Below are 21,327 nucleotides of genomic sequence, written 5' to 3'. Positions count from 1 at the left end.
AAGCTTCAGAGACTAAAGCATGATACAGTAGTAAGACCATGGAGTCAAAAGTGTTGGGCAGTTTTATAAGTTTTCTAGGTTTTGGTTTCCTCAATGGTAAAGTGATGAAATAGAATCTTTTCTCTATATTTGTAAGTGTTAAATGTGACAATGTTTATCAAAGGCACATAGGGATTGCTAGATGGTAAAAGTTTAGTAAATGGTAATAGCTCTGGTTATGGTGCCCTTTATGGTTATATTTTTATTAAAAACCACTTTCTTTTACTTATTATTTAGTGGATAGAGGCAAATCCAGTGTAGGTGCGGGGATGGGGATCATTAGCTGAAAATCAAGGTCTAACTAATATCCTTTTAAGAAAATCCGTCTGCAAACTTTGTGCCAAGAAGTTCTCAGCCCTTCAGTAATTTTTCTGATGACTGAAAATCTTTTTGTTTTCCGTAAAGTATGATTTCCGTTCAAGGTGTCCTCCCTTGTTTTTCCCCTGACGAGCTGTGGAGTTTCTTGGCCCTGGGTACATGGAACCGGTCGCTTCTGTTCAGATGTGGGACCGCACCGCTGGCGCCCGTGGCCCAGCTCTCCATGTGCGCCGTGCCAGCACAGCTGCTAGTTAAACTGAAAATTGATTTGGGTGAAATACAAGGCCTGGAACATGGCGCAGGAAGTGAGACTCTGATGAAGTGAAAAGGGGTATGTCTAACCAAAAAAAGAAAGAAAGAAAAAGATTAGAAGCATCAAAGAGCAGGAGAGAATTTTCTGTGGGCCTGCTTATCAAGTGGCCCATTTATGTTTCATCTGTGGCTTGAACGTGGCGGACAACAGAACTTTGCTTGATGGTCGAAACTGTTCCTAACCAAAATAATTTCCTCATAGTCTCATGTTCCGAGAAAACTTGCCTTTTTGACTCAACCGAAACAACAAATGATTCTTTTTTTCTTGGATGGATGCAAGGGTGTCTACCTTTTATCCTCTGATTATGTGCTGCAGACCTTTGCACAGTTAAAATGATCCTGCAGGCATCCACTGTTAAGTCAATCAGGAATACTACAGGAGATTTTGGTCTGTATTTACTGATATCTCTGAGAAATTTTGATCCAAAACCCTTTTAGTGGTAGTTTTATTGTTTTTTCTCCCTCAATGATATATTATCTGTGGAAAACTCTGTGCATTGTAGAAGTATAATATAGATTATCTGCATATAGATTTTAATAGTCATGTTTCCAAGTGCTTTCTTAAAATATCTTCTTTTAATCAGGCCAAGATTGTGTAGTACATTAAAGGAATTCTTAAAAAGTTTAAAAAACTTACTAGATGACCTCAGTATGGTCCTATTTAACATACCCTTGGGAACATGTGCATGAAATACATTGTGGTTTGAGGTTTTCCAACCCAAACAAACTTAAAAGAAAATGCAGCTTTTAATAGAAACTATTCAAATTCCTGCAAAGATAGGTATGGATCTCACCACTGAGAGGGTTTAAAAGCATCATTATCTACCATGAGAATCAAAAGAGAATGTGCTATCCTGCTTTTTCTATTTTGCTCAAGACCGTAAATTTGGCGGTTCTACTGTATCACCATTTTCGAACGAACTGCTCAATTAAAAAATATATGTGTATATGAATGACTGAACCTCTGATTAATGTTTATCTTTCTCCTTGATGCCATGACCTGTGGGTGGGGAAGAGAGGGCAAAGGGTGTCGCAAAACTGGTGTTATTTAACAGAGTCTTCGCATTTATACCACACAAGTTGAATCCATCAGGTGTAAGACATCACCCTGAAGCATCACTTCTGAGAACTATTGGGAGGGAAATATCAGAACTGAAATATCACAGCTGGCCCTGATTTTAACTGGTGCCAAACACCTGCAGGCTCTAAAAGGATACCAAAATAAAACCCCACCCTGTGGCAGCAAGCCAGCCCTTAACAGCCCTTCCTTAACTTTGCATCACCATCAAGATTAATTTAACATTTTCTACAGAAACCTTATTCTTCCTGTCCCAGAAGGCCATTATAACTCCTGTAGCCAATCTTTCGTATGGGATAAATATGTCATAGAAACAGAGTGAAGTCTTGAAATATTTGATAGCTTAAAATTATCTGTTGTTTTCATATCATTATTTGTGGAAGCCTGTGAAGTTGGAGGCTTTATTAATCTCTAGGCTAGCTCATATTCTCCAAGTGACTTTGTTTTAGCACATTTTGGCAAAATATCTGAGCATCTGGGGGAAAAAAGCCTTCAGGATTCATATAGTAAGTGTCAGAAGCTCCCCAAAATACAGAGCTATTTTTCAAGCCCTTTCTACCTTACACGTGCAGGCACGCATGTGCACACACATACACACACATACACACACATACACACATGCACTACTGATGCATTTTAAAGATTGCCTTTTGAATGACATTAGTTAATATTTATTGAAATGCAGTTGCATAGCCCTGGGAGGGTTATACAAATCAAGCAAAATTATATCCTTGTTTCTAATACTGCTGGGAAATACATACATACAGTGCTCCCTGTAACTGGAAAACAGTTGATGAAGATCTGAGGTAAAACAGTATGTCTGGAAATAATTCCTAGTAGACAAAAGAGATACAAAAATAAAATTTATGTATATCTCTGAGCATATATGACACATTTCAGATAGTGAACAAATTCAGACATTTTGTTTTGTGATACCTGGGTATAATATATTCAGTTTTGGAAAAAATAATCTATTTCATATGTAAGTGATTAAATGAAATAGAAATTGAAAGTTTAAGGATTCAATTTTATATTAAAATATAAAATATAAGACAGTAATATCCAATTTTATTTTGTTGGGTTGAAAAGAATCGTAATACAAAAAAACCTCACGCATTATCATGTAAGAGGAAACCTACTGAAATGTCAAATAAAAGTTAAGGTCTTAGTATTACATTACTGGCATTTTATGTTCATTCTTTATGTATACCTAGGAAATTTGGATGCATCGGGTTTTTTAAGCTATCACACTTACATATTTAGATATCTAACTGGAATGCCTTGGACATTACCTGATTGACCTTGATGGAAAAAAGATAATAGAATTTATGTTAAAGAAAAAAAGCCTCTCTTTTTGATATTTTCATGAAAGGCATGGTTCAGGGCAGAGGAGACTGTAGTCACTTTTTCATTCAGTCAGTCACCCAGTCATTTGTTCAGCAAATAGTAATTGCTGGCCTGCTATATATGTACGGTCTTTTAATTTTTTAAATTTTTGGCTGCGATGGGTCTTGTTGCTGCACGCAGGCTTTCTCTAGTTGCGGCGAGCGGGGGCTACTCTTCTTTGCGGTGCGTGGGCTTCTCATTGCGGTGGCTTCTCTTGTTGCGGAGCACGGGCTCTAGGCCCGTGGGCTTCAGTAGTTGCAGCACGTGGGCTCAGTAGTTGTGGCACGTGGGCCGTAGAGTGTGCAGGATTCAGTAGTTGTGGCGCACGGGCTCAGTAGTTGTGGCTTGTGGGCTCTAGAGCGCAGGCTCAGTAGTTGTGGTGCACAGGCTTAGTTGCTCCACAGCATGTGGGATCTTCCCGGACCAGGGATCGAGCCCGTGTCCCCTGCATTGGTAGGTGGATTCTTAACCACTGTGCCACCAGGGAAGTTCTGTATGGTCTTGTATTAGGTATTTGGCCAGGGGAGGAATGATGGAAAACAGTGAAGCAATAGGATAAAGATGAAACTATTAAGCATTCAGGGAGGTGGCACAGTACAGTTTAAGGTAGAAAGTGTCCAGTGTCACAGAAGAGTTACACAAAAATGCTCTGGGTATTTTTAGTAGCAAGAAATGATAGGTATAAAGCATCATGAGATTCTCCTATTTAATTTAACAAAAGCTTAAAATCTGACAAAGACTTGCAAAATGTCTTAATCATGAAATTTACCAAAGAACTCTTTATCTTTTAAATACTCTTTGTAATTAGCTTATCATATTATTAATAAATTCCTTCTCAATGATTAAGAGGAATTTAATGGAGGGTTTCAACTTTATTCAGTAATTTTGAAGATATTTGTGATCTGAGAAAGTCTGAAGACTTTTTTTTTTAATTTTTGGCAAAAGTTATTTTCTCTGTCTGTCTCTCCTCTTTCTCACAGTTTATTCATCAGGCTCCACTTATCTCCTGTTTCAGAGTAGAGATTCATAGTATAATCATTGACTTTTACCAAGCCTTGAACTTTCAAGCCAAAGACATAATTTATTATTTTGATGACTAAAAAATAGAAATCAAGAAAGAGTAATCTCAGGAAAGTGCCAATAAAAATCACAGTGAGGAGCTTCCGTACTGTTCTCCATAGTGGCTGTACAAATGTACCTTCCCAGCAACAGAGCACAGGGTTCCCTTTTCTCCACATCCATGTCAGCATTTGTTCTCTCTTGTCTTTTTCATGATAGACATCCTAACAGGTGTGAAGTGATATCTCACTGTGGTTTTAATTTGCATTTGTCTGATGATTAGTGATGTTGTGTACTTTTTCATGTACCTGTTGGCCATTTGTATGTATACTTTGGAAAAATGTCTATTCAAGTCCTTTGCCCATTTTTCATAGAAGTATACATTAAATAATTTGAAGTTTATCAATACAGTGGAACAACATATTGCCTTTATCTCATGGTTTTGAGGAATGACATGGAAAGTGTTCATTTATAAAAATAAAAATGCAGCATACAAAATTATGTATATTGTATGATCTCAATTTTGTACAACTATTCTCTTTAAAACAATCGTATGTTACTTTGTAATCGGGAAAAAAAAGGGTTTAAATATCCCCATAGCTTAAATAGTTTCTTACGTGGAAATTTAAAATGAATTCTTGTTATTTTTAAATAGTTAAAACAGATGCCAATACGGAATGCTATGATTTCACATATGCATTCAAATGAAAATACTTTTTTATTGAGGTGTAATTGGCATATAACATTATTTTAGTTTCAAATGTACAACGTAATGATTAGATATTTGTGTATTGCGTGAAAAGATCACCACAATAAATCAATTTAAAATCCATCACCATCCATAGTTAAAAATTTTTTTTTCTTATGATGAGAGCTTTTAAGATCTACTTTCTTAGCAACTTTCAAATATACAGCTTATTAACTATAGTCCCCATGCTGTACATTACATCTCCATGACTTATTTATTTTATAGCTGGAAGTTTGTACTTTTTGACTCCCTTTGCCCATAAAGATACTTTTAAGTATCATTTATTGTAGTTATTTACATACATTAGAAACATTCTAGTTGTACTCTTGGTAGTACTGAACATGAACGATGATTGACAAGGACTGAGCACTATTGATATTTTAAGAACTTTTCTAAAATGATTAATAATGAAGGAGGAATAGATACAAAATGGTGTATTTGTCGCCTAAAGGGAGCTTGGAATGGAGTTCTACGTTCTTTGAAAACTCAGGAGTTAAAAATGCACCCTGAATTTGCAATTTATCTCTTTTATTTTTGTCAGTGTGCTTTAGGTGTTGTACTAAGAAACCATTGACTAATCTAAGGACATGAATATTTACATCTATATTTTCTTATAAGAGTTTTACAATTTTTAAGTCTTATATTCAGGTCTGTGATCCATTTCGAGTGAGTGTGAGTGTGTGTGTGTGTGTGTGTGTGTGTGTGTGTGTGTGTGTGTATGTATGAATTTATCTCATTGTCCCAGCATCATTTGTTGAAAAGATTATTCTTTTCCCATTGAATTTTCTTGGCACTCTTGTTCAAAATCCATTGACCATTAAAGAAAGGTTAATTTCAGAAGTTTGATTATTTAAGAGTGTCTTGATTAATTTTCATATTTGTGTGAATTTCTCAAACTTTCTAAGTTTGATTTCTAATTGTATTCACTGTGTTTGAAAAACATACTTTGTGTGATTTCAACTTCTTCAAATTTATGGAGGCTTATGTTATGCCCTAGCATAGAATCTATCTGCAGAATGTTCCATGTGTTCTTAAGAAGAATGTATATTTTGTTGAAGTATTCTGTAGATGTCTGTTAGGTCTTGTTTATACCATTGTTTAACTCTTGTATTTCCTTGCTGACCTTCTGCCTAGTCATTATATCCATTATGGAAAGTTGGGTGCTGACTTCTCCCCTCTTACTGTTGCGTTGTCTGCCTAACCTTTCAGTCAGTTTTTGCTTCATGTATTTTCGGGCTCTGTTATTATGTGCATATATGCTTATCATTATTATACCTTCCTGATGGATTGTCCCTTTTATCATCATGTCTCTCTCTTCTATAACATATTTTGTTTTAATATATATTTTCTGATATTTCTGATATTAATATATATATATATATATTTTTTAATGTAACCACCCATTCTCTTTTATGGTTGTGGTTTGCATTGTACATCTTTTCCATCCTTTTATTTTCAGCCTGTTTGCATGTTTGAATCTAAAGAATCTCTCACATAGATAGTATATAGTTGGGTCCTGGTTTTTTTAAATCCAATTTGCAAATATCTGCTTTTTGATTGAATTTTTTTTTTAACATCTTTATTGGAGTATAATTGCTTTCCAATGGTGTGTTAGTATAAAAGAGTGAATCAGCTATACGTATATGTATATCCCAATATCCCCTCCTTCTTGTGTCTCCCTCCAACCCTCCCTATCCCACCTCTCTAGGTGGACACAAAGCACTGAGCTGATCTCCCTGTGCTATGCGGCTGCTTCCCACTAGCTATCTATTTTACATTTGGTAGTGTATATATGTCCATGCCACTCTCTCACTTTGTCCCAGCTTACCCTTCACCCTCCCCATGTCCTCAAGTCCATTCTCTACGTCTGTGTATTTATTCCTGTCCTACCCCTAGGTTCTTCAGAACTACATGATTATCTAACTGGTATGCTTTATGTGTGTCACTGTGTGGATTCGTAGTGCTGTATGGGTCATTTACTTTCATCCTAAAGAATTTTCTTTGGTGTTCAGTGTAATGTAAGTCTGCTACCAACAGATTCTCTCAGCTTTTGTTTATCTGGGATTATCTTTAGTTTGCCTTCATTTGTGAAAGATAGTTTTGCTGGATACAATATTCTTGTTTGATAGTTTTTACTTTCAGCATTTTGAGTATGTTGCTTGACTGCCTTCTAATTCCCATGGTGTCTGATGAGATGTTATATGTTAATCTTATTGGGTTCCCTTTATGTGATGTCATTTTTCTTTTGCTCTTTTCAGGATTTTCTCTTTGTCTTTGAACATATTGAGTATGATGTGTCTGGGTGTGTGTTGATCTCTTTACATTTATCCTACTTAGAGTTCATTGAGCTTCTTGGATGGTAGATTAATGTTTTTCATAAAATTTGTAAAGTTTTAAGTTATTATTTCTTTGATTTTTTCATCTTTTTCTTCTTCTGGTACCCCAATTATGTGTATGTTGGTGCACTTAATGGTGTCTCACATTTCTCTGAAACTTTGTTTAGTTTTCTTAATTATTTTTTCTTTCTGAAATTCAGATTGAATAATTTCTATTAGTCTACCTCTGAGTTTGAGTTTGCCGATTCTTTCTTCTGATAATTCAAATATATGGTTGAGCCCCTCAAGTGAATTTTTCATTTCAGTTATTGTACTTTTCAACTCCATAATATCCATTTGATTCCTTTTAATAATTTGAATATTTCTATCTCTTTATTGATATTATCTCTTTGATGAGACATTGTCTTCATATCTTCCTTTAATTCTTTAAGCATGGTTTCCTTTTGTTCTTCAATCATGTTTATAATAGTTGCTTTGAAGTTTTTTTCTGCTAAGTCCACCATCTGGGCCTCTTCAAAGGCAGTTTCTATTGCCAGCTCTTTCTTTCTGTGTATTGGACACAGTTTACTGTTTCTTTGCATGTGTCATAACTTTTGGTTGATATCTGGACATTTTATATCCCCCTACCCCAGAGGTTGTTTTGTTTGTTGCTTACTAGGTCAAACAACAGTGATTTAGCTGTGCTAATTCTGTGAAGTCTTTTTTATCTGCAGTGCACAGCTTCTGATGTCCCAGCTCAGATTGGTTCCACTTGTTTTTATCTTTTACCTAGTGATCACTCCTGGGCAGGCATAAGCCATTGAGTCAAAATATCACACTTGGTGGTTTCAAGGTGATTGGGCTCAGGCTACATGTTCTGATTAGCTTTCTGTGGGCCATGGTTCTAATGTCACTTCAGTTTTCCAAACTTCTGTAGAGCTATCCAAATCTGTGATGTGTATTCACCACCTAATAGCCAGCCTGAGATCTGGGTGGTGTTGTATCTGTTAGTTCAGTTCTCAAAGTGTGGTTTGTTGAATTCAGTATGTGCGTATGCCCAGGAATTCATAAACAGCCTTATGCAGTTATATTCCCGAGTTCCTTTCTCATGACCTCCTTGGTAATTTCCAGTTGCCTGGGGTGCCTCCTTTTGGTCTTCTGGCCAGAATGCTATGGCTTTAGTTATCCTGTTCTCCTGTGCACTTCCATAACTGCTCCTGTCTTTGGGGCCAGGTGGCAGCCGGACAGAGATAGGAAAAGAACAGTGGATTTAACTCCACTTTTTTGAAACTGCTGTTCCATCAAACTTAATGGGACGTTCCCCTTTCTTTGGATTTTGGCTTTTGCTGGTTCCCATTGCCTCTTCTAGTCAAAGCTGCTGCTACCACTGTCACCTCAGCACTGCCTGAGAGCTGGGGTAGGGAAATGGATAAAAGACAGCAAAAACCAGGAGATTTCCACACTCTCTTTGAGTGTTATGCATTCCCTTTCCTATTCCTTGAGCCAGAACCAGGAGGCTTCTCCTGGAGCTTTCTTTGTCTGCACCTATTTTCATTCTGGCTGCTGTAACAAAAATACCATTGACAGGGTTACTAATAAACAACAGAAATTTATTTGTCACATTTCTGGAAGCTGGGGAACCCAAGGTCAAGGCACTGGCATATTCACTGTCTGATGAGAACCCACTTCTTGGTTCATAGGCAGCCATTTCTTTCACTTGATCCTCTCATGGTGGAAGGGGTGAGGGAGCTCTCTGAGGTCTCTTTTATAAGGATGTTAATCCCATTCTTGAGGGCTCCATTCTCTTGAACTAATCACCTCCCCAGGACTCCATCTCCAAATACTATCCCACTGGAGGACTAGGTTTCAGTGTATGAATTTGGCCAAGGGTGCACAATCATGTATCTATAGCAACGTCCCCGTGCTCAGTTGTTTCCTATGTGATGGGTTCAGACCTGGGGATACAACAGTAAAAAAAAAACTGATAAACTTTCCACTTATATGGTGGTATTTGAATTCTGTTCTTCCCCTCTCTATCTGCTGCTGTTGACTTCGGAGTCCTTAAAAAGCTGCTTCATTTATTCTGTCCAGGTTTTATAGCTGCATTCAGTGGGAGACAATGTAGAGTATAGTTATTGCTTCATAGTACCTGGAACCTGAACATTTCAACTGTAAAGCAAACATTTCTTAATATTTAAAAAAAAGGTTTCTAGATCATCTTTCTTGAAGAGAATCCTAACACAATTGTTAAGTTGAAGTAACTCAAAAAGTTCATGTACTTTGCAACTACTTTTTCATGCAAATTAGAATTTTCAGGAAATGTCTAATCAAAACAAAATATAGAAATAAATTGAATGAAGAGGTTAATAAATAACTGGAACTACAGTGGACTCCAACTTTTATACTGATTGTCGGGTAAGCAGATGGTATAGTTTTGAACATTTATATGAATATATTTAGACTAATACATTATTGCTTTTGAATTCTTCATATATTGGGATTTTGTTTACTTTTTTGTTAAAGTGTTTCCTGCTGCAAGGAAGGAAAGAACGTCTTTCTGACCTATGGGAATGAGCGGTTAGGTTGTCCTTAAACTATTTTCCTTAAATGTCAATTTTCTATGTTGGTCATTTGACAGTTACCTAGCACTTATTCAGCATTCTCTGGCAAATGCAGTGTTTTGGAGTCTGAAGGAAAACAGAATTCTCAGAAAGGGGAGTAAGGTATCAGAGCCTGCAATGGTCAGGGAGACGGGGCAAAAGTTTTTTTTAAAAAAGAGTGTGTTTTCTTGTTTCTGAGCAGTACTAAATCATTCACCAATTTTCACGGCAAATATAATACAAAGCTGGGACCTCCTGTGGTGCTAGGAAGTAAGGAAGTGCCCACAAAATGATGGGCACGTGTGGCAAAGGCATTAATACAAAGGAGCCAACTTCAGAGAGGCCCCAGTAGCCAACGCAGGACGATTTGAATCACAAAGCAAAGATAAGATAATTATAGTAATGGACTATAATCCACAGAATAAAATAAACGTCCATGACTCCATGCTGATATACAGAGACCATTGAATCAGTCAGTAAATGTGGAAGAATGCAAAGAACTCTTTAGATGGTAGAATTTCAACTAGTAAACATAAAAGAATGAGGGAAATAGGAAATTATCTTTAGGTGAACATCACAGTAATAATTATTGCGACGAAGAACTGTTGAAGGGTACTAAAACTATGGTGGACAAGAGGATATTTGTATAATCTCAATGTATCTCTTTATCTTCTCAGTTACAAAGAAAAACTAGGAACTTCACAGTGGGGAACCCTTACTGACATCAGCTTAACCAAGTGATTCAAGTTAGTAGCACCAGTAATAAGATCTGACAACATCATGAATCTTTCGTTATGAAGCATAGCATCGCTTTCTTGCCCCAAATCTAATTGTGGGAGAATATCTGACCAACTCAAATTGAGAAATTCTATAAAATGCCTGACCAGTGCTCTTCAAAAGTGTCAAGGTTATGCAAGACAAAGACTGAGGAACTGTCCTAGATTGGAGAATGCTAAAAAAATATGACAATTATTTGCAATGTGGGATCCTAGATTGTATCCTGGTCCAGAGAAAAGGGCATTAGTGTGACACTTGTCAAAATTCCAAGTCTCTAGATTAGTTAGTGATATTGTTTCGATTTTAATTTTTTGGTTTTGATAACCAAACATCTGCTATTAACATTTTATATGTTAATAGCAGAAGATGGGTGATGAGTATTTGAGAACTGTGCTTTGCAACTTTTCTGTCCACCTAAAATTATTTCAAAATAAAAAGTAAAAAAAAAAACACAGAAATTTTATTTCAAATACCTCACATTGTATAAATACAAAGGTAAAGAGCCTTGCATTAAAAAAATGAAAGTGTGAAGTGTCAAAGGGGAGTCCTCTATAGAACATGCAAAATAAAATTTCAAGTTTTATTGCTTCTCAGGTGTCCATCATTTAAAAACAATGCTTATCAAAATATCAGAGGGCTCTTATATGCCATTGCATTTGTTTTTCTTGCATTTCAAATTGACTGATCATAATAATTCTCTCTTTGCTGTTCAGAGATGTGAGACTCTGAGTAGTGTGAAGCCTGAACTATTATTGATATTTCTGCATCATAGTTGAGATTTTATTTCTGATGCCTGAGGACCACTAAGACAGCAACACACGCAATCAAATGTTCAGATCTTTTTCACACAACTGTAGTTGATCCCTTGTCAAGAATTTAAATGAAAGATAATTTAAATTCATTTTTCTTTAGAAAACAGATTTTTGCTAATTTATAAAATGTAATTAAAATGTTACCAGAATGCAGTTACTCTTGGAAATACTTCTCTACAGATTCTCATTTTTGCAAAATAGATATGTCTCATTTAACTTTTATGAAAAATGGTTAAATTTTCACAGTTGGTTTCAGAAGCTATCCAGTTTCTTAGTGGTACACCAGGTGTCAATAGTTGTTGTAAGCCCTTTTATATCATCAGGCAGTGGTTCTCAAACAGGATATGCGTTAGAGTCACCTGGGGAACTTTTCCAAAATCTAGTTCCTGGAGCTCTAGCATCAGGGATTCTGATAACACAAGTCAGTATGGTGTTAAGGATATCTGGATTTTTAGAAGATTCCCCAAGGCTTGTACTGTAGAACTGTAGAATGCTTTGGAGAGGGGAGAATGTCATGGTTATGAACATGGTCTTTCTAGTTGCGACAGACCTGACTTTTTTTTTTTCCACAAATAAATTATGAATTTAATTTAGAAACATGACAAAAATGGGCAAAGGATAAGATAGAAAACTCCTACCAAACTGAAAAAAAAGTGTATGCAGTTTATATTGTTAGATAAGCAGACCTGACTTTTATTTGGGCTCTGCCGCTTACTCACTGGATGACTTTGGGCATTACTCAACCCTCATATGCCTCAGCTTGCTCCTCTATAAAATAGAGGTTTTAATGATTTTGACCTCATCTTTTTTTTTAATATTTCAGTGAGAGAAGATAGCACATATAAAGTGTTTAAAATGAAGGCAATTTTTATTGATTAGTTTTTTAAGATGATTAGATGTTTTATGGAAAATGCCATAGTTGGAAGGGAAGGTATTTCAGGCAGAAGCAACAACCAAGCAAGGAAATGGGAGATGTGAAAACTGCCTGGGGGAACGTGAGAAGGGCAGGTGGTGTGTTATGGCTGGAGCATAGAGTGTGGATGAGATATGGTAGGAGGTGAAAATGGAGAACCCAAGAGTCGTTTTATAGAATACTTTATGCCATGCTGAAGAGTTTGATCTGTATCCAAACTGTTTGTCAGAACATGTAGTATGATGCCAGCTCCTGGAAGTGGAGCAGATGTACTCATACCAGCAGCAGTGTATTCTGGTGATCCTGGGTAGCTATGAAGCCCAGGAGAATGTAGGATGTAGGTATGCCTGTGTACACCTACATACGACATATGTCGTGTCTATTAGTCTCAGAGTAGAGATTCAGTATAGAAAGTAGAAGTCCTAAGGTCCAAGCCATATTTGAAACAGCCTACCAAAAAAAAAATACATTGTCAGAGTTAATGGGAACTTAATCATTGTAGCTATTCATTCTTTGTTTTATACCTTGTCAGCCAGAAATCTGGGACTGAACCTCTCATCAACTCTAATTCTAGTATTAATCAAGCTACATATGACCAGTGAACGAGCACTGTGAAGAAGTACGCCCCAGGTTACAGGAAGTCAGCTACGTTAATATATAGATGTGTGCGGGCATGTTGGGGAATGGTATTTATTGAACTGCAACTGGACTGACATATCCCATTCTAAGCCCTACTCCTAGCCATCTTGGATTGTGAAATCTGTTTTAAAGAGCTTTCCCCAGGATAAGATTCAGTTCCTAGTCCCATGGAGCTCCATTTTACTTATCCTCAGATTGTCACTAAAGCAGGGGGAAGCCAGGACCTGACTCTGTGGGGACACCCGTATGCAGGGGCAGACACAGGCTAAGCATGATGCCATCCTGTACTCTGGGATCCTCTGACCCAAGGCACACATGCCATCGTGTCACTGAGAAAGTTAAAGTTTATCCCGAAAAAGTTTATGAATGCATCTAGGGTTTATTTTAATTAGAAAATTCTCACACAGATAGTGGTGGCTGCAAGGTATAGAGGCTCAGAGAAGTATATACAAACTATATTGGAAGTACAATTAAATAAGGACTGTATTTTTTCAGAGTCTGAGAAACTTGGACTTGGAAAAGAAGATGCCTTAGATGGTTATGATGATGGTGTGTCATTGTCAGTTCTTCAGTTGCAGCAGTGGGACTCTGGTGGCAGATGTTGATAATGGGGGAGACTATGCGTATGTGGGAGTTGGGGTACCTGGGAACTCTGTTTTCCTCTCAATTCTACTGTAAACCTAAAACTACTCTAAAAAATGAAGCCTTTAAATACGGAGAAAAGAAGATTCCCTAAACAATGTTGATGTTACCTTTAGACTAGGCTTTATAGTATTGAAATGGAGCTCAGTTTGTTGTCTGAGACCTGAAGATTCAGAATTCATTCGTGATCAAATATTTCATGAGTGCCAACTGTGTGCAAAGCAGTGTGCTAAACAGTGGAGAGAAAGAATAGCAATACTTGGTTGACTCTAAGCAAACATAAGACTAATTAATAAACAGGAGGACCAAGTTATTTCTTTGCAGTGAGAAACGTATTTGCTTCAAAGCCTTTAATATGTTATATCTACTTGCCAGGGTATAATTTTTGGGTATTAAGGAACTCATGGGGAGCTAAGTTAATAATTAGGATATTGTTAATAAAGATGAGATTTGAAGATCACTGGAGTTCAGAATTTTTTTTTCCACTTTTTATTTTGAGGTAGTTAGATTCACAGGGAGTTGCAAAGATGGTACAGAGAGGTCCTGTGGACTCCTCACTTAGTTTCTCCCAATGATTGCATCTTACATAATTACAGTATAATAACAAAACCAGGAGTCTGACTTTAGTACAGAGTATGTATACAGTTCTATGCCATTTTAATACACAAGTACGTAGATTTATTTAACCATGAACACAGGCAAGACACCGAACTGTTCCATAACTACAAAGATCTCCGTTATGCTACCACAACTGCTTCATTCCTAATTTGTCTTCCATCACTATAATTTTGTCCTTTCAAGGATGTTATATAAATGGAATCATACAGTATGTGACTTTAAAAAATATGACAGTTTTATTGAAATATTGTTCACATACTGTAAAATTACCCTTTTAAAGTATAAATCCATGATTTTTAGCTCATTCACAGAATTGTGCAACCATCACCAGTATCTAATTTCAGGACATTTTCGTAACCCCTAGTAGAAACCCCATTAGCATTCACTCCCCATTTTTCCTTCCCGCAGCCCCTGGTAACCACTAATATACTTTCTGTTTCTATGGATTTGCCTTTCTGTACATTTCATATAAATGGAATCATTCGACATGTGTCCTTATTTGAGTGGTTTATTTTACTTAGCATAATGTTTTCAAGGTTCTTCCATGTTGTAGTATGTGTCAGTACTTCATTGCTTTATATGGCTGAATAGTATTCCATTGTATAGATATACCACATTTTACTTATCCATTCATCAGTTGATGGGCATTTGGGTTATATCCACATTTGGCTATTATGAATATTGCTTTTATTGTAAATTCCTATATAAGCTTTGTGAAGACATAAGGCTTTATATCTATTAGCTATATACCAAGTAGTGGAAATGCTGGATCATATGGTAACTCTATGTTTAGCTTTTTGAGGAACTGTTGAACTTTTTTCCAAAGTAGTTGCCCTCTTTTACAATCCCACAAGCAATGTGTGAAGGTTCCAATTTCTCCACATCCTTGCCAAAACTTATTATCTATCTTCCTTATTTATTTCCTTCCTTCTTTTCCCCCCTCCCTCCCCCCTCCCTCCCTCCTTCCTTCCTTCCTTCCTTCATTATTTTGTTCCTTCCTTCTATTTACAGCCACATTACTGGGTATGAAGTGGTATCTCATTGTAGTTTTGATTTGCATCTCACTAAGGATAACGATGTTAAAAATATTCTAAAGTGATTATTGACCATTTGTATGTCTACTTTGGATAAATGTCCATTCAGATATTTTGCCTGTTTAAAAATTGGGTTATTTGTCTATTATTATTGAGTTCAAAGAGTTCTTCACATCTTCTGGATACAAGTTCTTAATCAAATATATGACTTGCAAATATTTTCTTTCATTCTGTGGGTTGTCTTTTTATTTTCCTGATGGTGTTCTTTAAAGCACAAATGCTTTTAATTATGGTGAAGTCTCATTTATCTATTTTTTCTTTTCTTTTTGTTTTGGGTGTCATATCAAAGAAACCATTGCCTAATCCAAGGACATAAAGATTTATGATTATATTTTCTTCTAAAAATTTTATAGTTTCACCTTTTATATTTAATTCTCTGATCTATTTGGAGTTGATTTTTGCATATAGGGTGAGGTAGGAGTCTAACTCTTTTCGTTTGCATATGGATAACCAATGGTACAACACCAGTTGTTGAAAGACTCTTCTTTCTCTCACTGAATTTTCTGGCACACTTGTTGAGAATTATTTCACAGTAAATGTGAGGCTTTATTTATGTTCCATTGGTCTGTATATCTATCCTTTTGCCGTTACCATGCTGTCTGGAACTGTAGTTTTGTCATAGTTTTGAAATGAAGAAGTGTGAGTACTCCAACTATGGTTTTCTTTTAGAAGGTTGTTTTGTTTTGTTTTTCCAGGTCCTTTGCATTTTCATATGAATTTTAGGAGTATCTTGCCAATTTCTGCTAGTCTGTTGGGATTTTGAAAGGAATTGTGTTAAATCTGCAGATCAATTTGGTAGTATTGCCATTTTAGTAATATTAAATCTTCTGATTCATGAAGATGGATGTCTTTCCATTTATTTAGTCTTCTTTATTTCAAAAATATTTTGTAGTTTTTATTGTATGAGTCTTGTATTTCTTTGTTAAATTTTACCTGAGTAGCCTATTCTTTTTGATGATATTGTAAATGTAATTGGTTTCTTAATTTGACTTTTGTATTTTTAATTACTATCACATGGAGATAAAAAAGACTTTTGTATATTGATCTGTATCCTTCAATCTTGCTGAACGCATTTATCAGTTTTAATAACATTTCTTTTTGGAAGGATGGGGATTCTTTGGGATTTTTCTACATATGAGATCATGTCATCTTCCAGTCCAATCTGGATGGCTTCCTTCTCAATTTTTGCTAGAATTCCCTGGATGGAACCTCTGGTACAATGTTGAATAGAAGTAGCAAGAGCAGGCATCCTTGTCTGTTCCTGATCTAAGGGGCAAAGTGTTCAGTCTTTCACCATTAGGTATAACATTTGCTGTGGTCTTTTCATAGATGTCTTTTATTAGGATGAGGCAGTTACTTTGAATTTGTTGTTGAATGCTTTTATCATAAAGAGGTGTTGGTTTTCTGTATCTGTCGAAATGATCTTTTTTTTTTTAATTGACATGTTGCATCACATTAATTGATTTTTCAACTGTCAAACCAAACTTGCATTCCTGGGATAAATTGCACTTAGTCATGGTATATAATCCTTTTTATGTGTTGCTGTGTTTGGTTTGCTAGTATTTTGTTGAGAATTTGTTTTGTCTATATTCATAAGAGATATTAGTCTGTAGTTTTCCTGTTATGTCTTATCTGGTGTTGGTTTCAGGGTGATACTGGCCTCATATAATGAGTTGAAAACTTATATAATAAGTTGGCCTCGTATATGTATAGGTATAATTGTTTTTTTTTAATTAGTTAAGAGAAGAAAGAAGAAGTGTACATTTGTTATGTCTTTTATATTTTCACATTTGTCTTTACTGGTGCTCTTTATTTTTTTCACATGGGCTCAAAGAATTTTTAATATGTCTTGTAGAGCAGGTGTGTTAGCAACACATTCTCTCAGTTTTTGTTTATCTGGGAATGTCTTTAGTTCATCTACATTTCTTAAAGATACTTTTTTGGTATGTAAAATTCTTTTTTTTTTTTTAACTCTTTTATGTCACTTACATGAATTTTTCTTTTTTAATTAATTAATTAATTAATTTATTTTGGCTGTGTTGGGTCTTCGCTTCCGCGCGAGGGCCCCCTCCAGCTGCAGTGAGCGGGGGCCACTCCTCATCGCGGTGCGCGGGCCTCCCACCATCGCGGCCCCTCCCGCCGCGGAGCACAGGCTCCAGACGCGCAGGCCCAGCAGCTGCGGCCCACGGACCCAGCTGCCCCGTGGCATGCGGGATCCTCCCAGACCAGGGCTCGAACCCGCGTCCCCCGCACTAGCAGGCAGACTCCCAACCACTGCGCCACCAGGGAAGCCCCAGTATGTAAAATTCTTGATTCACAGTTTTTTTCTTTCAAAATTTTTCAAAACTTTCAATATAGCATCCATTGCCTTCTGGCATACGACTGTTTCTGGTGAGAAGTCAGCTGCCAGTCTTATTGGTGTCCCCTTTGTGTTCCAAGTTGTTTTTCTCTTGGTTTCAAGAATTTCTCTTTGTTTCTGGTTTTCAGCAATTTGATTAGGATGTGTCTGGGTGTGGATCTCTTTACATTTATCCTACATGGAGCTCATTGAGCTTCTTGGATGTGTAGATTAATGTTTTTATCAAATTTGGGAAATTTTAGCCATTATTTAACATTTTTGTGTTCTTATTTCTCTCCTTTTCCCTGGTTCTCTCATAATGCCTATGTTGGTGAACTTAATAGTATTGCACTTCTTACTGTCTTTTTTTTTCATTATTTTTTCACTGTTTCTCAGATTGCATAATCTCTATCAACCTATCTTCAAGTTTGCTGATTCTTTCTTCTCCCAGTTCAAATTTACTTTTTAGCCCCTCTAGTGAATATTTTATTTTAGTTACTTTTCAACTCCACAATTTTTATTTGGTCCTTTTAAAATAATTTCTTTTTCTTTATTTGATATTCTCTATTTGGCAAGACGTTTTCATCATTCTTTCCTATAATTCGTTAAGCATGGTTTCCTTTAGTTTTCTGAATACACTTATAAGGCTATTTTGAAGTCTTTATCCATTAAGTTTGACAATTGAATACTCTCACAAGCAGTTTCTGTTACCTGCTCTTTTTCTTGTGTATGAGTCACATTTTCATGTTTCTTTGCGTGTCTCATTATTTTTGTTGAAAACTAGACATTTTAGATAATGTAGCAACTTTGGATATGGAGTCCCCCACCAGTCCTCTGCAATGCTTCTTGTTTATTTGTTTAATGACTTTCCTGGACCGATTTTGTTGAGGTCTTCCCCCTGCCCACCCCCCCAACACACACAGAGTTGGCCTCTAATGTTTCCATTCAGAAGGTATAGCCTCGGGCATGTGTAGAGTCACCCTGGGATTACAGTGGTTTTAGCAGAGCTCTCTTTGCCTCTCCTTAATCTCCTTTAAAGCCTCTTTTGCTATCACATCCCTTACCTGCCGTTAGGCTCCATTAATTTCCAGGTTGTTCCTGTATTGTTTTTAGCAATGCCCTTGAACATAAATAACTCCAGTTAATAGTATGATCCAATTAAATTGGTCCCCCCTTGCAGGGATGGTTTTTGAGGCCAGTCTTTGCGGTTTGTCCTGATCACAGGAAGTATCTACGTAGCTTTCTTTTTCCCTGGTACTTGCTGGTAAATAAGCTGGCTTTCAGTTTACTTTTTTTTTTTCTTTCATGTAACTACTAGCCTCCTATTAATTGCCTACCAGCAAATCTCTATTGTTTTGGAGAGCATCCTTACTCATGAACTTCCCCATACTCTTGCAAATACAGTCAGTTCCTTTGGGAGAACTCTTGAGCTTTCTGTTCTTATTGCCTTCTTCTCTCCTTGGGTGAAGTCTCTGAGGCACTGCTCTGGAGTTGGAGACAGGGACAGTGGTCACTTCTCTCAGAGTGACACCCCTGCTTTGTGAGCGGGGCACTGGGTGGGAGTGGTAGCTTCTGGTCTTCTTTGTTTGCCTTTCCCAGTATGGAACCTCTATTCTATGATCAAGCTATGAAAAGAGTAACTGGGATCTCAGTATCCTTGGCCTGTCATACCTGAGGTAGAGCCTCTGGTCTATGGGTCTTTGCTGGGTGGAAGAAGACAGCCCTGGACCTCTAAAGTTCTTGCCTGAAGCAGAGTCTCTGCAATACTGAGCTGGGGGATGGAGTAGCAGGTGAGAAATACTGTTGGCATGCATTTTCTGAAGAGACACCTTAGCCCTTGACTGGGAGCTGGGTGGGTGGATCAGGAACCCCATATTGTTGGATGCACCCACTCAGAGTAGAGCTTCTATCTTGCTGATTTCAGGAGCCACTAAGAGAGGGGAGTTGGTGAAGTTGTGGTTCAAGTGCCACAGAATTTTTCTGTTCTTACTGAGATTTAGTAGATTTTATTGAATAAATATTTCTTCCTTTGCTCTATGCTTTTAGAATAATTTATAGAAACTTAATTGGTTGTTTTTGGTAATGATTGTCACCAGCTGTGGTTGTTTCACTGAGGAGTGGATCTGTGGAGCTCCTCATGTCATCATTCTGGAAGTCACCAAATACCACCCTCCACCCTCCCCAACATACTTGGTAAAGTTTAAGTGCGTGTTGCTATGTGAAGGAAGCCAGGCAAAAAGGCTGCATATTATGTAATTCTACTTATATAACATCCCAGGAAAAGTAGAAGTATAGATTTGGGAAACAGATTAATGGTTAAGAGTGGGGGTAGAGGTTGATTACAAAGGGGCAGCACAAGGGAATTTTGGAGGCTATTGAACTGTTTTGTATGGTACTATGATGGTCAATACAGAACTTTATGCATTTGTCAAAATCCATTCAACTCTACACTGTAAAGAGTATGTGCGTTAATAAAAAATCAACCAGGATGTCAAAAAAACCCAAGATGCAATCTAGACTGTGACAAATGAATGACATAACTACACTGAAAGGGGTAGGGAGGAAAGGAGCTGACCTAAAACTTTGGGAAACAGTGTTTTGACTGGATACTGTAAGGGTAAAGACAAAAATTATCACATACAAACAATGTACTCTATGTAGTTGGTAAATTTGTTTTTCAAATGGGCATGGGTTAGCGATTCTCAAACTACTTTACATGTATATTAGGGTTGAACAAATAAGTAAATATATTGTAGATAATGAAAGCCAGGTTTTTTATGTTGTAAAAGAAGTTATCACTAACCATAGTAGGAATAATAGAATGACGTGTGGTGCTGGATTGAAATCAGAGATATCAGTATCAATCCATGTGTTCTTAATATACACAGATACATAGCTACAGAAGTAAATATAGATATGTGTGCATGCATTGGTTAGTATGCATACACATGATGTCCTAGAAGCAGTGATTCCCCAGTAGTCGTGAACATACTTAACTTCCACGTCTTGCTTTCTAAATATCATTCTCCTATTAAAAAGTATCAGAGCTACTTGGAGTAGTAGTTGATTCCAGGGCTTGTGCAGGAAAAATCTAAGATGAGCTTGGACGTCTGGTGATGCCAGAAAATAAGGAAATGCTAATAAAAAAAAAAAAAAAAAGAGTATGGGGACATCGAAAGGATATAGGAGCTAACCTGAAAGAACTCCCAGCAGCCAAAGTTAGAACAAATTGAACAAGAAATGATTCAAACAACAGCAAAAAACACAAAATTATTTGAATTACAACTCAAATAATAAAATGAAATCCATTTTTTATATTGGCGTAATAAATGATTAAATAAATAGGGGATAAGGGACAAGTCTTCTTTACAAAAGTAGTCCAGTTAATAAATGTAGAAGGAATGAAGGAAATAGAAAATTACCATTAGAACATCACAGTAATGATTACTGTAGGCAAAATCTACCAGTGAGTGCTTAAGTTAGTGGGTAAGTGTTTAATGAGAAACATGATATTTGCGATACATCACCATTCTCCCCTCCAAATATTCATTAATTACAATATGAAGAGTGATAACTTTACAGCAGAAAGAACTGGAAGACACACGTTAACTCTGTAGTCCCAGTAACATCACCAATAGT

At 36.7% G+C, this 21,327-nt stretch overlaps 1 protein-coding gene and 1 long non-coding RNA gene across 15 annotated transcripts in view; one reads left to right on the top strand and one right to left on the bottom strand.

Annotated features, from left to right (window-relative positions):
• Positions 1–21,327, top strand: part of SUGCT (succinyl-CoA:glutarate-CoA transferase) — a 789,655-nt gene that overhangs the window by 295,707 nt on the left and 472,621 nt on the right. Inside the window, exon 13 of one of the 14 annotated variants that reach the window (XM_082473560.1) lies at positions 462–16,839. The exons of 12 other annotated variants lie outside the window; for them this stretch is intronic. In XM_082473560.1, the coding sequence (XP_082329686.1) occupies positions 462–608 (147 nt within the window). In that variant the 3' untranslated portion in view covers positions 609–16,839. Of the gene's footprint in view, positions 1–444; positions 16,840–21,327 lie in introns of those variants that run through there. One more of the 14 variants, XM_082473563.1, reaches the window with a different exon arrangement.
• The window catches only part of LOC309666315, a 667,877-nt gene continuing 663,928 nt past the window's right edge, over positions 17,379–21,327 (bottom strand). The window contains exon 2 of the long non-coding RNA XR_014267043.1: positions 17,379–17,526. This is a non-coding gene — a long non-coding RNA (uncharacterized lncRNA). The remainder of the gene's footprint in view (positions 17,527–21,327) is intronic.

The sequence above is a fragment of the Balaenoptera physalus genome, assembly GCF_965194825.1.
Source record: "Balaenoptera physalus genome assembly, chromosome: 8".
Lineage (NCBI taxonomy): Eukaryota > Metazoa > Chordata > Mammalia > Artiodactyla > Balaenopteridae > Balaenoptera > Balaenoptera physalus.
Note: the sequence above shows the minus strand (reverse complement) of the source record. Positions and strands in the feature narration are given on the sequence as shown.